This window comes from Monodelphis domestica, chromosome 2, assembly GCF_027887165.1.
Source record: "Monodelphis domestica isolate mMonDom1 chromosome 2, mMonDom1.pri, whole genome shotgun sequence".
NCBI lineage: Eukaryota > Metazoa > Chordata > Mammalia > Didelphimorphia > Didelphidae > Monodelphis > Monodelphis domestica.
Genome location: NC_077228.1, coordinates 531,058,670 through 531,076,592, shown reverse-complemented (window position 1 = coordinate 531,076,592; position 17,923 = coordinate 531,058,670). Strand labels below are relative to the sequence as shown.

The following is a 17,923-nucleotide window of genomic DNA, read 5'->3' as shown; positions in this document are numbered from 1 at the left end:
AACTAGCAGCCATAGAAGGACCTGGATTAATTTTAACATTAACAACCACTGATAATTTAAATTTATCACTCTCCTATAATGAAAAGGAAGTGGAAAAATGGAAACAAAAATTTAAAGCAAAACAAATTAATGGAGTATGGGTGTCATCTGAAGGAAAACCCCTGCTCCCTAGAAGTTTCTATAACCAAATTTGCCAATCTATTCATAAAAATGGTCATTTTGGCACCCAGGGCATTGTGGACTCTGTCAAGAGAGTATGGATAGCCCCTGGTATAACTACTGTAGCCTCTAAAGTATGTTCAGCCTGTCCTATTTGCCAGGCATATAACCAACATGCATATCGTGGAAAAGCCTTTGGGGGACGTCCTCTGGCTTACACACCTTTTGAACATCTACAGATAGATTTCAAAACAATGCCAAAGGCTGGACGTTATAAATTTTGTCTAGTAATTGTAGATCAACTAACCAGATGGCCGGAAGCATTTCCTACGACCCGAGCCACAGCAGATTTTGTTGCAAAGATACTTTTAAAAGAAATTATTCCTCTTTTTGGCCTACCAGCACGTATTGACTCCGATAGAGGGAGTCATTTTACAGATTCTGTCTTAAATCAAATATATTCTTGCTTGGGGATAACTCCAAAATTCCATGTTCCATATCACCCCCAGAGCTCAGGCCAAGTGGAGAGGATGAATAAAGAACTTAAGACTATGATTGGCAAATTATGCACTGAGACCCATTTAAAATGGCCTGAAATTCTCCCTCTGGCCCTATTTTATCTTAGAAGCAGGCCTAGAGGAGACTTACATATTTCACCATTTGAGATGCTTTTTGGACATCCGCCTATACAGGCTAAGCCTTTCTCCCCGGCTTATACATCGCTATTAGGGGGAGATATTACTATTGCTTCCTATATACAGGAGTTACAGCACAAACTACGTGAACTTCATGAATCCGGAGCTGCAGTACAAGCCGGACCATTAGACTTTTCTCTGCATGACCTGAACCCAGGAGATAAAGTTTATATCAAGAATTTCAAGCGAACTGGAGCAACTCAACCTTCATGGGAAGGACCATTCCAAATATTATTAACTACTCCAACATCTATAAAGATTGGAGAAAGAGACTCTTGGATTCACTGCTCACATGTGAAGAAAGCATCTTCTGCTGAGACTGATTGACTCTATCCTATCATATGAATTGTGACTCTATCTTATCATAAGAATTGGAGATAATAATCCATAGACAAATGGATGCTTTTTTAAAAGAATATATTGAATTACTGATTTTTTTCTTATTTTTTCTTATTTCTTTTCTTTTTTTTTGATCAGAATATTTGATTTTTTTTCTCATTTTTTGTACTGAAGGTACACATAATTAATACTAATATTATTTTTCCCTGCAGTAATACAAGTTAATATATATACTCTTGCTATAATATCAATATATGCCTAAAAGCTTTAAACTATGGGAACCTGCCATTTATTGATAAAATATTATAGGACTGTGATTAATGTTTGTGTCTGATTCCAGGAAAAGGGATAAAAACAAGGAGCACAGACTAAACCTGAATAGTGCCAATAGAGCACACATGAAATATTAAAGTGAGACTCGAGGTTGCAACACTTAACTTATGTTTAAGTCGTAGGACTTCCTTGTATCTACACTCTTTTCGAAGTACTCAAACAAGTACAAAGCTTGACTATCATGCTGGCTCCCTATATCCCTGAGGAAAAAATCAGACAAGGGAATGACATTTCCCCATCAAAATAGAATTCTAATTCTTTTCTTCTTATATTATGGCAACTTCCTGTAGTCTTGGCTACAAATGGCTAAGTGAAATATTACTGCATTCTGTCCTACATACTTGTGGGATAGAAATTACTTTAAACTGGACCTATACAAGGTCTATTTTGAATTTTTCTTATGTTTTTGATTATTTTTCTATTCTTTTGAAAATTGACACATACACTCCCATAACTGAACATTGCATTCTGAGCTAAACTTGATATTTTTTTTTAAATACTTACTTCAGGGGGGATTGTATTTTAATTTAAAATCTAAGAATTTTTGAATTTTTTTTGTTTGAGATTGTATTTTTATAAAAATCCAAGACTTTTGTTTAAGATTTTACTGTTATAAAAAATTTCAAAGATTTTGATTTTGTTCAAGAAAAGATCTTCAAGAAAGAAGCTTGAAACTTTTATATCCAGAGAATGAACTGTTGCAGAAAGATGCCAAAAACCTACACTTCATCAAGAAGATCAAGAATGAACTTTGGATGTGATTGATTGGACTGAACTTTTGATTGAACATTTATTGTAACATTTATGCCAAAAGGGACTGCCCCTAATTTGGCTTTCTGTCAATGCGCCTAGCAAACATTGATTTTGCTTTCTTTTCTTTTCTATTTCCTCTCTCACTATTCTAATTTCTCCTAGAAAATTGAATATTGTGTATATCTTTAGTTAGAAGTGAATTTAGAACTACAAATTGATTATGTTAAATGATCAATGGGGAGACTAGTCTCCCAATGATCATCAGGGGGGATTGTAAACCTCAAATTTCCTTAGACTTATAAATGTTGGAAATTTCACCATTGGGATATTTCATACTTGGAAAATTTCTTACTGATAGTCTATTGGAATGGGAACCCCATTGGCACGGGAGGTTCCTTCTCTTCCCTTCTTCAGATTACTTTAGGACAGAAACCTTTTGCTGAACAATGGAAAGGACTTTGACCTATGCTTAAGCATAGAACAGGAATTTCTTTGAGTCATGATTGATTTTAGAATTGATACAATGGAGATACTTGGAATCAATCTCCACCCTATTCAGTCCTAACAGGATTGAGTAAGGGCTGCAGCCTAGATCAAAATTTAATTATTCCAATCTCTACCCTACTCAGGTTAACAGGATTTAGAAAGGGCTGTAGCAAAGGAGCAAAGATTTAATCATTTGAAAATATGACCTTCAACAGACATGTGCAAAAGCCAGAAACCTCTGGGCGGTCCTGGGTTAAGCTAGAGCCTCCATTGGCACAGGGAAATTGATGAACAGTGATTGGTAGATGGGAGAACTGAGGGGAGGAACTTGGATGGTTTCCTAAAAGATAGGAGGGTCTGAAGAGAGGAGGGGGGTGGAGTAGTTGATCAGTGTAGTTCGTGTGGGCTCTGAGAAGCTTGCTCTGAAGGAAGCTGAAGGTGAGGGCCTCTGAGACTGTTTCTCCATTTTGGTCACGTGAGTAATAGGGACTGATCTCTTTTCTTTGCCCCAGCTATCTAAGGGCTTGGGCCTTTTGGCCCGGCCTAAACAGAAGGGGTATTTAAGCCCTATTCCTTCTCTCCCTTTTCTCTCTCTCTATCTCTAATTACTTCCTCCTATTGTAATTAAACTCCATAAAAGATTGACAGCTGACTTAAGTTTTCATTTAGGAATTACATAGCTGATTCCTTGGCGACCTTAAATTAATATATATCAGTCTTTTAAAGTGATTCCCTTGTAACAGCATCTTGCAGCCCTCTGCCTGCCTCCTGCTCCTGAGCTCTAGAGCTGCAAGGACTGTCCTCAGCACACAAACCTCCCCGGCCTGCTGTCCCCTTCTGGCCGGTTCTTCGCGTGCTCTGTGGCAGAGGAAGGGCGGCCGCAGCGCTGTGCACCCTCCCCGCCCTCCAGGCTGCCACCCGCTGACCACGAGGACTCCCCCCTTTTCTCCCCGTCCTTTGGATAACATCTTTTCGGCCGGGCAGCCTCCGCTGTGCTCAGACGAAGTGTGCCAGACAGACACGCTTTCAAGTTGCACATCTGTACGGGAGCATCTTCTGCGTCTCTCTTCAGCCCAGATAATCCACGATTGTGGCACTTACTGATTCTGGGCGTGCAAATGCTCACGCTGGGCGAAGGCTTCCCAGCCATCCCTTCTCGCGGCCGGCCTCACTTCGGTCGCCCTTTGACCCTGAGCCGTGCCGGGCTTCCTACTCCATCCTCCAAAGGCCACGCTGCCGCCCACTCTCGCAGCTTCTCGGCTCTGCTAATGGCCGCCCACGTAAGTCCCTTCTCTGGATTTCTGAAGTGCCCCCAGTGTAAGTCTACGGCCCTCCAACCCCCCAAGCTCGCAGTCCTCATCCTCTCTCTTCTACCACGGAGCAGAGGGGGTTTCCCCTTTCTAAGATGGACTCCGTCATCTGGCCCCCAAAGGCCCCCACGCACCCCCTCACGGGTCCTCTCCGCCCTCCCCTTCGGGCGGCAGTGATGGGGAGCCCCTCCTCCCCACGGCCACGCTCTCCTCCAGCCTTTGTCCCCCTCCTCTACCCAAAGGGGTCTTGCCAGGATCACCCGCTGCTGCCTCGGCAAAGGTCGTGGAGAAAGCAGAGGGAAACAGCGCCGTGCTGAGGACTAGAGGAATGTTTTAATTCATAAATTGGTTTTAATTACATTACGTAATAATAGCACAGTCTATTTTACAAGTGTATGAAGACATAGGAAACAGCGAAACTAAACGTGGGGTTGGAAAATGAACTCTATCCCGGGGCCAGGAGAGTGGAGCCAGCGGGCCTGGGCGGGGCGAGGGCAGCCGGGTGGCACTGGCAAGGCGGCTTCCTGGCCACTGTTCGTCCAACTGTATTGACAACTGGACGGGGGCCTCGGCTCCCCCCGTGTCCTGCTCCGGGCCGGGGAGTTGGGGCTGCTCGCCAGGGAGGAAAAGGCCACCCGGCGGCCGCTGCCTGCACACAGCTGGTGGTCGGGGGGAGCAGGCGCTTTAAGTGGTGGTGCCGGTGCCAAGAAAGGGGGTGTGGAGGAAAGTAAAACAGCTCCCTTCCCTCCCCCCCCCCAAACCCCAACCCCCAACCCCCATCCTGGAAATACACACACACTCTTCTCAGACGTAGAAAAGTCTCACTCTGGACGTGCTGACGAGGAGGTCGTCATCGAAGAACTTGGTCTCTATGATCACGTTCCCACTGGGAGGGCGGGCAAGGGGCGGAGAGGAGAGAGCGCGTTAGTGAGGGGCTGGGGGGCGCCCGACGAGGCCCGAGCCCCTCTAAGAGGCCCGTGCTCTCCTCTGAGGGCCCACAGCTCCCAAGAGCCCCCCCCCCCCGCTGAAAGTGCCACAAAGACTTTGGGGATGTGTGTGCGCGTGTGCACGCGCGCACATGTGTGTGTGCACGTGTGTACGTGCATGTGTGCACGTGTGTGCATGTGTGTGTGTGTGCATGTGTGCAGGTGGATCTTTGGGCAGTGGAAGGCGGAACCACCACATTCTACAGCTTCCTCACGCCCTCCTCACTCCCCACCGGAGCCAAAGGAGGCTCGGACATTCGGACAAGTCAAGGAGACCCGCTAAGAGCCGGTCATCTCCAACACGGTCCCGGCCTCCCTTTTCTCAGCCTCTAAGAGACTCGGAGGTCAGTCGTCACGAGGCTTCGAGCCCTCACCGAACCAATCAGGCCCGGCCTAAAACAAGTCTGACGGGGGCAACCCTCACCTTCTGCTTGAGAATCAACACTACTTCCTTGTTCCAAGGTGAGAGAGCAGCGAGGGCCAGGCCATGGGTGCAGTGACTTGCCCAGGGTCACCCGGCTGGGAAGGGTCTGAGGCCGGATTGGAACCCAGGGCCTCCTGCCCCCAGGCCTGGCTCTCCATCCACGGAGCCACCCGCTGCCCCAAATAAGACTTCCCGATAACCCAGCGATACACGGCTGGTGGAAGTCTGACAAGGGTCCTAAACGTCCTTTCTGGGGCTCCTTCAAACCCACAACAGCCCTTTTACGGAGGCTTCTTTTCAGCGGCTTCTCGGCCCCCCAGGGGCGTGGCCGGGCCTACAAGACTCCGCCGTGGTCAGACTCTGCCCGGCCCGCACGAGGGAGCCCAGACAGGCTTAGTGAGGCCCAAAGCGCGGCCCGGAGGCAAACCTGCCCGCGCCCGGCCCGTGTCCCTCCGTGCAGCCCAGGCTCCCCGCCACGCGCCCAGGCCCTCTGGCCTCTCGAGGCCCCTTTCCCGAGGCACGGCCCACTCACGTTAGGACGTTGGCCGGCATCATCTGGGACTCCGGCGCTGCTTCTATCAAGGACTGCCAGGTGTTTGTGGAGTTAGGAATCACGAAGCCGAATTCGAAGAACCACTCTGGGAGAGGAAGGACACGCTGAGGGGGCAGGCAGGCCGCCCAGTGGGGGTCTCCTCCCCAAGGACAGCTCTCCCTCGTCTGAGCGCGCACACGCACGCACACACAACGCACAGGCACACACAACACGCAAGGCACACACATGTGCATGCACACGCACATGCACACACATGCACACACATGCGCGACACCCACAGCACACACGCAGACATACCCACATGCACGCACATACACCCCCCCCACACATACGATGAACCCCTGGTCTCAAGGGCCACTTTTGCCTCAAGGACTGCGGAGGCCTCGGGGCTCCGGTTTGGTGGGTTCAAGGAGTGCACAGGATGTGCTGTGCGCCGTCCTCCCTCTTCCCACCCAGCGCCGCACCAAGAACTTTCTCGAGCGCTGTGTCTACGCAGCTCCCGACACAAAAAGCTGCCGGGTCACCAAAGCGGGCTCCCAGCCCTGGGGAGTCGCGCAGGCCCAGAGGGGGGAGGTGGCCCAGCCCGCCCCGCCCCCGCTGCGGGTACCTTCTAGGCACTGCCCTTTGAAATACACTTTTTGTTCCAAGCGGAATTTCTCCATCTGCTCTGCGGAAGAAAAGTTCAGCTCCCGAGACACGGCCTTACACTTGAGGATTTTCTTGGGGACCCGAGCTGGAAAGAGAAGCAGGAGGCCGGCCTGGACTAAAGCGAGCCCCGGGCTCACGTGGGGGCCCTTCCGAGGAAGGCCGCGGCTGTCTCTGGGGCCCTGCAGCCACTTCATCCCCAGCCCCTACGAAGGGGGAGGGGAGGGCTTAAAAACAACTGAGTGCATGGAGCCGAGGAGCCCCGATGCACCCCCGACGGGCCCCAAGAAACAGCGGAGAGGGCCGAGGATTCACTGGGGCTCCAGTCCTTACTACCAAGGACCCCGTGGCATACCCTGAGGGAGGGAGGAGGGGAGCGGGGTGGGTGGCCCCCTTTCTGAGGCTTGGAGGGACTTCCCAGGAGGGGGAGCGAAGGGCAGCCGGGCCAGCCCTCGGCACAATTCCTTGTCCATAGCAAGGCTTACCAAGGACTTGCTGCCTGCCCGCCTGCCAGAAGAGGCTGAAGACTCCCAGGCTCCGTACTTAGGTAGCCCTTAATTGGGACGTACGTGAGGCCATGTAAGGCGAAGGGACGGCCTGTCTGGGGGAGGGGAGGAGAGGAAGGAGGAGGAGGAGGTGGTGACCTTCAGAAGCGGCAGGCTCAAACATTGCGGTTTCCCCGAGCCACTCCAACTAGCTTGGAGCTCTGGTGTTTGGACCTTTGGGGGGCCCCAACATGAAAATGTGCCGTTACCTTCATGCTCCACACCAGGGACAGACAGGTCTTCCGTTCCCTGCCAAAGGATCTTTCCTGTTTCAGCATCCCGAAGGTTCATCCAATTCCTGATCAAAGAAGATTAAGGAAAAACAAGCCACGGAAGTCCTTCCTCAAGGTCTGCCGCCCCCGACTTCCTGACTGGCTACTTTTCTAGGGCCGATCGCCTTGTGAGGTCCTGTGGAGAGGGCCAGAGAGGGCCAGGTCTAGAGGAGGCCTCGGCTCTCCACAGATCCAGAAGCTGCTCCCGAGTGGCGGAGGCTGCGTCTGCAGCTGCCAGGCTGAATGGCCACAGTCCAAGAAAGGGTCCAATATGGTAGAAGCGGACAGTCAAGAACCCGAGCGCCAGGGCTGGGCGGCCTTTGGCAAGTCAGTCACCCTCCCCAGCCCTTCCCTTACGGGCTGTAAAAGAGGTCACGCTAGATTGTGTCCTCAGACATGGTGGTGCCTCTTTCTCCAAGGTAATGGCAGATTCTTACAAGATGAAACAGAGGAAACCCAGCGAAGTGAGGAGGGGAGCACCCAGCGTGTGAAGCCCCCAAAGCGCAGTGACACCCTCGCCTCCTCCCTAGGGCAGAGGAAGGAATCGGCAGCCAGAGCTCCGGCTCAACTAAAGATCTCTCGCGTAAATCAGCGAAGCAGGATCTTGCCGTGGTTAGTGCTTACACGTCCGCCGGGCCCAGGGCAGATGGCGGAGACTATGAAAGGGTGCCGCGGCAGAGAGTGAGCAAGGAGGCAGGGACCACTCCGAGAGGCCCGAGCCTCGGTCCCTGAGCCCCCGGGGTTCTCTTCTGGCCACCTTTCGGGGCCCTCTGCAGCCCAGGCACAGCGTCCCCTCTACACGGCACCCTCTTGCCTCTTCCGGACAGGGCAACTACGTCATCAGCGTTTTCAAACCAAACTGAAAGAAGGCGAAGGCCGAGCACAGTCTGAACTTCCCTGAGCACTCACTCGGCTGGCGAGCTGCCAGAGTTTTCCAGGCCTTGGCGAGGCCCCACCAAGCGCCTCGTGCCCATTCGGGCTATCTTGTCTTGCCCCAGGACAGCTACTTCCCTGTCAGTACCCAAAAGGCGGGAGCTAATTAGAGTGGGCTGGACCCAGCGAGCAGAACGTCAGGCACATCTCAATGTCTTTTGTTTCTCTAGTGTGCTCATTCTACCCGGAGTTCTACATAATAAAAAGACAAGAAGAGGCCGCAACCCCCCAGGGGCAGCTCAGTGGCCCAGCAGATAGAGTGCCAGGCCGGAGTCGGGAGGACCCACATTCCCAGGTGGCCTCAGACCCTTCCGAAGCCCCTTAACCCCCTTCCCAGCCCTCGCTGCTCTTCTGCCTTAACATCAGTCCTAAGACAGGAGCTAATGGCTTGAGCACAGGGTAAAGTTCTCAAGCATGAAATCTTGAGATTCATAAAGAAATGAATTCAATGAAGAGGAAAAAGAAAAGTATCTAGAAACAGGTATGGCTGCAGAGGGAGCTCGGGGCTCAGCTTGGGCGAAAGACAGACAAAGCGGGCGGCTGCGGTAACAGACGATTAAAAGGGCCTGTCAGAGCAGTCAGGTGGGAAAGCTCAGCGTCCCTACGATTGACAGGCAACGGAAAGAGATTCGCGACGCCAGGAGAGAAGGATGGAAGGAAAGAGCCGGCCGACGCGACAGTCACCTGGCAATAGTTAATATCCATAACAATCAAGCGACCCATTCGCTAAGTGCCCGCTCTGTGCCAGGCTCGGTGCCACGACAACTGAGAGGCAGCACAACAAGGAGAATGACCTTTGCAAGAGGGAGGCGAGAACAAGAGTTAGGAGGGGATTCGGATCCCGGCTAAGTAAAAGGACAGAAGAGCCCTTTGCTGCCCTTGAGGTGTTCCGGGCACTAGCCGAGGAGAGACAACATCCCGGGACGTGGCGGGACCTGGCAGATGTTGGTGCTGATCACAGAAGACTAGAGGGCGAGAGAGGCACCACAGAACCCGAGAAGGGCAACTGCCTCCATTTTGTTTGGCTTTGATTCCTGGCCAAATTGAACACTTAAGTGTATGGCTGGGGCCGAACGGATGAATGAAAGAACAGCTGAGGACTTCAAGACCTGGCCATCCCCCTCCCCGTGGCAGGAGGCGAATGAGGTGGACATAGGTGGGGTCAGTGACTGGCACTCGAGAGAGACATCATCGAAGGGCTGTTAGGGGCTGGCGGGCTGGCTGCAGAGGCAGCGCCCCAGGTATCGATCTTCGGAACTGTTGGCTAATAGCACTGATAACGGACGCTTAGGAGGCACAGATGGATGACCAGAGCGAAGATGTAGCACTCATGTGGCTGTAGAGCCAGACGGGACCTTTGAGGTCACCCAGGCCAACCCCCTCATCTTACAGATGGAAAATGAGGCTCAGGGAGGGGAAGTAAACTGCCCGAGGTCACCCCTGTACATGGTAAATCCAAGACCGGAACCCGGGCCCTTGGGTCAACTTCACGGGTACAAGATGGGAGCAATTTGTTTGAAGAAGAGCCGGGGGTTTTGTGGATGGCAAATGTGATGCTGCAGGGAGCCCGGGGCCGCAGCTGGCGGCCCAAACTCCAATTCAACCTTGGGCTATAGGAAGAAAAGCCCAGAGTCGATCTAGGAGCCCAGCGAAAACCACTAGGATGGTGACGGCCTTGAGGTTACGCATAAGAAGAAGCAACAAGGTGTTTAGCCTGAAGAGAGAAGGCTTGAAGGGCCACGACTGGGGGCTCCAAACGTGGCTCAGGGGCAGAGCCAGAAGCGCCAGGCAAGGAGGGCAGAGGCAGATTTCTCCTCTAGGTGAGTTCCCTCAGAAGGAAGCAGATCAGGATGCCTTGTGGATCCCTGATGACTGGAGTGTTTAGTGAAGGTCAGAGAGCCACTTGGGGATACCACAGCAAAGATCTTGGTGGTGCATGTGGTGCACAAATGGCCTTCTTGGTTCTGTTCCCTCAAAATAAATGTTGCCCATTGGCCTACTGCAAAGTAGAAAAACGTCACCCTGAATCTAAAAGGAGTGTCTTACGGTAGTTTCTGGCTCTTCCATTTGAGGGTCTGGCACCCGCCCTATTTTGCTCCCCCTGGCTAGGGTTTGTATACTCTCTGCTGGCCTGAACCACAAAGGGCTCCTGGCGCAGCCAGCCCATGTCACGTTCAGTGGTATTTCCTCAAAATGTAGACACAGGGAACATACGAATTCAATCTAGCATTTCTGGAATATTTTGGTTAATTACTGATTACATCTTGCTCAGGACTCCTGGTATGAATGACATTATCAAGGACACATATTAGAAAATGAAGAATAAGAAATCACGAATGGACAAGCCAAGTGGCCCACTGGTACATCCAGGCTATTAAAATAAGGACCAGAATGAAGTCTTCATTCAACTGAGAAACCCTTAGAAAGAGCCTTTATTACGCGCAAACACTGAGCTAAGCAGCTAAGCACTGTACAGATACAAACAAGGCACTTCCTGCCCTCAAGAGGTTAACGCTCTAACGGAGGAAGACAGAAAGCCTAGAAATGGGAGCTAGAAAGGTTGGGGTGGGGGGCAAGAGGAGTCCACAAGACCGAAATCTCTGCTTCAGGCCACGGGGTAGAGAATGTACGATCTACATGAGTAGGAGGAATTCCTTCTCCAGAGCTCAATACACTCAAGAAATTCAAGGCCAAGAACTCTGTCCCTTTCCAGAGCCAAACTTCTGAGTCGGGTCTCATCCTCTAATGTCTTGGTGATACCAAAGAAGGCCAGACTTACCAGTTTGCATTACAACCTCCGATCCATTTTACTTGGAACTGTTGCATGTGTCCTGTACATTTGTGTAGACACGTCCACATTGTATCCATCCAGACAGGACCTGTCATTAGCTCTTTTCTAGGAATTGCCAGGTATCTCTTTTTATTCTTTGCTCTCAACTTTATTCAGCTAATGTATCTTTGTGGACGGTCAAGGCAATTTCTTTCTTTTCCTTTCTAAAGTCCTTCTGATTAGATTTACAAGATTCTAGGCAAATATATCTTTTAAGTACTTTATTCCTGACCAGGAGTCTGTTGTTCCTATATCTTATACTAAAATCAGGAAATATAAAACTCATTTTCCAACCCTAGTTTCTTAACTACCAGCCTTGTGCTCTCTAAATCTGTTTTTCTCTTTTGAATTCTTTGCCTTTGATGAGCAGTAGTAATGAAACCATCACCGGTGTCCGGAACATCTTCCTTTGCTTTTTTCTTTTTTTACCTACTCTTTAGAATCTATCCTGGCTAATTTAAAGGTTCCAACTGGCAGTAAATGAATGAAAAACAATTAATTAGGCGCTTAAGACACACAAAGCACCGTGCTAAGTCCTGAAGATACAAACAGAACCGTAAGCTCGTCTTGGCTCCCCATTCCTCCTTCTCCAGCAGAAGGGCCCTGCTAGATCATCCCTACCCTCTTGCTAATCTTCAAACGCTTCTTGTGTACTGGCTGCTTCCATACTGCCCAGAAGGATGCCCGTGTCTCCCTCGCTTGGGCCATCCATTCCCACTGGCTATAGCTGTTGATGAAGATGGTGCAATGGTCTGACCTGGCTGGCTCATGTAGTCCTGGGTGCCTTGCTCAGCTGGAGAAGGCAGTAGCCATTGGTTTTAGATATTCCAAGGGGTTACCCGTCCCATCTTAGATGCACTCCTCCAGAAGACAGCAACCTCTCAATTGTACCCAGCACAGGGCTCTGCTCCTAGGGAGTGCTTCAACGGCGACGCAACTGGACCAAGGATCTTTTCTTGCAGCCCTTTTCTTGCCTAGGTATAATCCGTCCCAGCTTTTTGCATCTGCAAAGATAACAGGGTCTGAAAAAGGACAGTCTGGCGGAGGGATCCTAAAGGCTGAGCTCACCCCTTGTTCAGCCTCCTGGCACCCTCCAGCCACAAGGATGTTGTCAGTTAAGGTTACCAGCTTAGAGGCACAACTAGCTTATTCACAGGCAGTCACCCCCAGGCGAGAGGAGAAACAGGTCAGACGGACAAAGGAACAGGAGAAATCCGGAGAGTTGGAGCAGAGGCCATCAGGCCAAAGGGAGGTTTGAAATCAAAGTTAGGGAATGTCCATGCTAAGTCGGAAGGCTGGGGTAAGCCTGGGAAGTACAGTCAACCCAGAAGGCCGAATATGCTGGAGAAGCAGAGCTGGGGAAGCTTCGAGTCATCGGAGGAACAACAGTTCCACGTCCCACCACACTGCTTGCCTGATAAGGAGGAGGCCGTAGTAAAGCAAAAGCAAACACAAAACAGGAGCCTCAAGTTAACCCTCTTTGGGTCTCTCAGCCCACCAGGGCCAGTTCTGATTCCCCTCCGTTGTGTTAGAATCTGGCCCACAGATTCTGCCTTACCCACAACGGGTCATGGAAGACTCGCCAAAGGCCCTGCTAAGGCACAAACATAACACGCCTTGGGAATGGCTTTGATCACTACAGCTCGCAGGGTTAAAGGCAGACCTGGGATTACTCTGGTCTCACTTGATCCCAGTGAGTGCCTGCTGGCTCCCAGGAATGGCAGCGTCCATCTCCAGGCATTCCACGCACCAGTCGGTTTTAGTTTTCCTGTTTTTAGAATTTAGAACTTTCGGCCTCTTCAGTTGGAGTCGAACTGCAGACTCCGGCGTCCTCCGCAATCTGCGCATGCTCTCCAGAGCCCCAAAGCTCTTCTCAGACGCGCTCCTGCGCCCCGTGATTTCTCAGAGATGACAAGAGCTGGTCAGCAATCACTCCCAGATTCGTTCGGTCACTTCAGGCCGGCACAAATTCATCCGAGTGACCGAAGCTGCTCAGGGCAGCCAGGAGCTCCAGTGCGACAGAATTTTCAAGTTTCAGGTCCTCCACGGCCACCTAGTACAACCCATTCCAAACAATCCTCCCCAACAGATCCAGCAAGTATTCGTTCAGCCCCTGCCTGAAGGCCTCCGAGAATCCTTCTAGGCAGCCCACGTCATTTGGGGACAGCTGTCATTGTCTGCAAGTTTTGACTGGCATCAAATCCAAGTTCATCTCTCTGAAGCTTCCAGTGCTGCGGCAGGTTCTTACATCGGTGGCAAAAGAGAACCAGACCGTGTCCATCCTTCTTCCACAGAGCTACCCACCTGTCAAATACCTGAAGGCAGCTAGAAGTCCCTGGATCGTCACTCATCCACAAGGGATGCTCCCAGCTTCTCCAAACAATCCTCATGGCATGACCTCAAAGTTTCTCCCTGCCTTGCTTGCATTCCTCCGGATATCCCGGCATTCTTCAATTATGGTGCCTTGAATTAGCCCAGACGTTCCAGACGCGCTTGCGCTACGGTAGGGCAGGTCTCCTTGTTCCCAGAAGCTTCTGGGCCTCTCAAGGATGCTCAACGTGGCACTGGCCATGTCGCCAGAGTCACAGGCTTGGTAACTTATTAAGACGGACAGATCTTGTTCAGACAAACTGCTCTCTAACCGCCTGTGCCTCTTTCATCTCGTATTTGTGTTAGTTCTTTGAACTAGAGTATAAGCCTTGACATTTACTTCTGTTGAACTTCACTTACTCCATTCAGCCGTGTACTTATCTGTCAAAAATTTTAAACCCAATTCTGCATTCCAGTGGGTCGGCGATCACTCTTGCACCTGCTCATCTATAAATGTGGTAAGCGTGCCATCCATATCTTTATTCTAGCCTTTGATAAAAGTGTTAACTGGCACAAGGCTGAGCACAGATTTCTGAGGGGACTCCAGGGAAAAGGACCCCGAACAATGAACTACTCTTTGAATTTGGCTACTCAGTTTCAAATCGATTTAACTGGCTGGTCATCTGGTCATATCGCTCCATCTCTTCCACTAGAATAGTATCAGATACTCTAAACATGCAGGCCACTCCCCTGATCTCTTCTGGCAAAAAAGGAAACAATGCTATTCTGGTATGATCTCACTCCTTTAGATTTAACCTCTGAACCTTTCTTTAATGATCCATTCTAGAATTTCCTGGGTAGTGAAGTCACGTTCACCGACCTGTAGTTGGCAGATTCTATTCTTTTTCCTATGATGAAAATTGGGACAATATCTACACTTGCCCAGTCCTGTAGAGGCTCTCATTTGTTTTCTTCAGCAACCAGAGTTGCCAGTTCTTTTTTGTATCCAAGGATATAATTCATCTAGGGGCAGCTAGGTGCTATCTCCTTACTTAACTTGGCTACCAATTCCCTGGGTGCCATTTTTATTCTGCCATATCCTGTACAGAGGTCATTTTTCTTGGCAGTGATGAAACAAAATAAGAATTAATTCTTTTGTTTTCTCTCTTTCCAGTTAACACTGTCCTGTTCACACTGAACAGTATGCCATCTCTTCTCTGATCCTCTTCTTTCTCTCCGTAGAGCTAAAAGTAACCCCTTTGGTCAGTTTTCCTTTCCTTTCCAGCTTCTGCTCATTCTGAGCTTTAGCACTTTGGACATTATTTTTACAGAGCCAGGCTCTGCTCTAAGGAGTCACCTTGTTACTTATCCTCATTTTCATCTTTCGAACATTTCTTTAAAAAAAAATCTGAATTAGTTAATGAGCTCCTTATGTATCCATATAGGTCTCTTCAGGCAACCCTCATTTTTCCTTCTCATTTTTTCCCCTTTGTATCTTTATCATTTTATCCTTGAAGCTCCCCTTTGTTCCTGGAATGACTTCCCCACAGAATTTACCTTTCCTTCCTCTTGAATCTCCTTTCCCCAAATTTAGGGTACGTATTAGACTATGCCTGGCTTTCCTCTCCTCACAACCCCTTTCCCAAATGTCCATCATTTCTACCTTAGAAACTAGTTCATTCCTTCAAAAGGTAGAACTTTCTGTTTCCACAATCCACAGTGTCACTCAATTCTATTGAGAAGTTAGACTTTTGCTACAGAAGAATCTTTCCTGAGACTGATCCACTTACCAGAACATTCTACTAGGTTTTCTGGAATCCCTGCTTTTGGCGACCAATCTTAATCCTTAAACACTGTAAACATTTTAAACCTTAGGACATGCCAATAGAATATAAAGTGTTGTTTAGATCCGAGCTCTGCTACCTTTGAGACCTAGCAGAAGCCACTTCATTTCTCTAACTCCCAGATTGCTTCCCGTTCTAAATCCTTGCATCCTAAGAATCTCCTCCCAGCTCTCTCTACAGAGGCCCGCTCTTTCTCCCATTCCTCCAAACTCACAGGGCCAGGAGAAACAGGCATGCTCTTTGCTTCTCACTGTTAAGTCGCAGGCTGCCATCCCTCTATGACCTTTCATCCTTTGAGTTCCATGCAGTCCATAGATACTCTCTCCCTAGGCCTGTCACTTGCTGACTTCTAGGACTCTCTCCTAAAATTCTCAATGGATTCCAATCCATGCTCTTTCTCTCTGTTATCCCCAGCCATCATTACTGGGGACTCTAATATGAAAATGGACGACCCCCTCCAATAACCTTCTCCTCCCCTTCACTTCAGCCACATACCAATATGATAGATGCACATGAGAACTCATCACTTCTATGAACTGCAAAACCTCTGAGGTGTAGACCTTGAAGACACTCTTCCATATCAATGCCATATCTTCCAGCATCCATCTCTTCCAGTCTCCAATTCCCAGGAATCCTCCTTTTTGCCATTATTGTGACCCATCCATATTCTCCCCCTCTATTACAGCATCCTCTGCCTTGCCACCTCAGCCCAGAGGAGCAGTCGCTTGATCATTCTTAGATTGCTTTCCTTCAAACCTTCTGCCATTCTGTGGCTCTTCATCTCTGGGTCAGTCTTCCTGCTCCAGGGCTGACCAGGACAAACTGCTATTAGATGCTTTCAGCCAGGCTTTTGTCGCTCCTCTACCCTTGGTTTCCAATCTCATTTCCCACAGCGTCTCTTCCAGATCTTCCTTTCTTTCCTCTCTTTTCCAGCCTCCACACTTACAGAAGATGTCTTAGCTCTCTTCAATGGGAAGACAGAGGCCAGGCTAAGGGATGCTATTTTATCCTAGAAGCAACAAGGACCCTCTGAAAGATTTTGATCAGGGGAACAAATGGTATGGTCAGAACTGAGCCTCTTTTAGCCACAATGTGGGAGATAAACTAGAGATGGGAAAGATGGCAGAGAGACCAATTAGAATGCTATTTATTCCAGTCAAGACAAGAAATAATGAAGGCCTAAACTACGGCTACATCCTTTGTTTAGTATAGGGTTTGTTCAATCAGAATTGGCAATGTGGGATCAGAAAAAAAATGCTTAGCGTCAAGAAACTTGAGTTTGAATGGAAGTGCAGCCTTCCATTTATTACCTGTTTTCTTGGTCAGATCACTCCCTTGCTTGTTCTATTTCATCATCTATCAAAATTAGGGCCTAAATTAGATCAGAGGTGTCAGATTTGTGGCCCCTGGCCCCAAACTCCCAATGCTGGCCGAACCAAAGGACAATGTAACTGAGAAGTGTTTAACAAAATAAATAAAAATACACTAGAACATGAAAAACATTAATTGGAGCCAACTAAATCAATATGCAGCTGGAAATCTTCCTATTCATGCCTGACACAAATACCACTGGATTAAAGGACTTTAAGATTCCTTCTCTAGAAATCAAGGCTGCAAGATAGGGAAGGGGCCAGTGAAATAAGTCCTATATCAGGAAATCAAAAGACCTGGGTTCTAAGGATCCCAGGGTCCAACAGTGTTACAACAACATGGATATAAACTGTGGAAGGCTAGCTCTGTCAATTCAGACACACAATGAAGGGCAAATAATAATGGTGACAACTAACATTTACATGGTGGTTACTATGTGCCAGGCACTGTACTATAAAAATGAACAGTGAAGAGCATAAAACAACCAAAATGATTAGTCCTAGGAGAATGAAAAATATTGGATTAGGAACGATGCAAGTGAAAGGTACGAATCTTTTCTCCACCTGCTTCGATGACGTATTACTGTTTTTTAAAATTGTTCTGCCACCCAGATTCCTGGCAAGATAAGAAACCTGGATATAAGAAGCCACGTAACCTCCAATTCAAGGAGAAGGACTAGTTCAGGAGAGGGAGGGGAGGCTGGAAAACTATCTAGAAACACAATCTCCTTGGGCAGCAAAGACTTATTGTCAATAAAAGTTTCCTCATGTTTGAAGGCAAGTCTCTCTCCCTACAGAAGGGAAGGTTTTTCCAGGGAGTCTCTCACTTGGGATACAATAGCCACAAAAATAGATAATATTCCATTGTTAAAAATGATATGTCTAAAGTAATAATAATAAATCAAGAGTACAACCAATAGTTTATATGATAAATCAGGGCTAACAATGGTGGGGAAAAGGACACTGGTACTAACTATCAAGAGAGATTAAAGACCTCTGAGCGTTCAGAAGAGCATCTATGGCATGATTTTGTCTCAGGAGATGCAGACTTCTGAAGAAGGTAAAAGGAATGAGAGACCTAAATATGAAAGCAGGAAATAAAGTCGCCCCCTAGGAGAGGAGGAGAGCTGATGATG

The 17,923-nt window shown here is 48.8% G+C and overlaps 1 protein-coding gene across 1 annotated transcript in view; it reads right to left on the bottom strand.

The window, feature by feature from the left end:
- Nucleotides 1-4,389: 4,389 nt before the first annotated feature.
- Nucleotides 4,390-17,923, bottom strand: part of PDE6D (phosphodiesterase 6D) — a 60,069-nt gene continuing 46,535 nt past the window's right edge. The window contains exons 2-5 of the mRNA XM_056819945.1: nt 7,438-7,526; nt 6,646-6,771; nt 6,018-6,123; nt 4,390-4,961 (exon numbers count right to left, since the gene is read on the bottom strand). Coding sequence (XP_056675923.1) covers nt 4,880-4,961; nt 6,018-6,123; nt 6,646-6,771; nt 7,438-7,526 — 403 coding nt within the window. The 3' untranslated portion in view covers nt 4,390-4,879. The remainder of the gene's footprint in view (nt 4,962-6,017; nt 6,124-6,645; nt 6,772-7,437; nt 7,527-17,923) is intronic.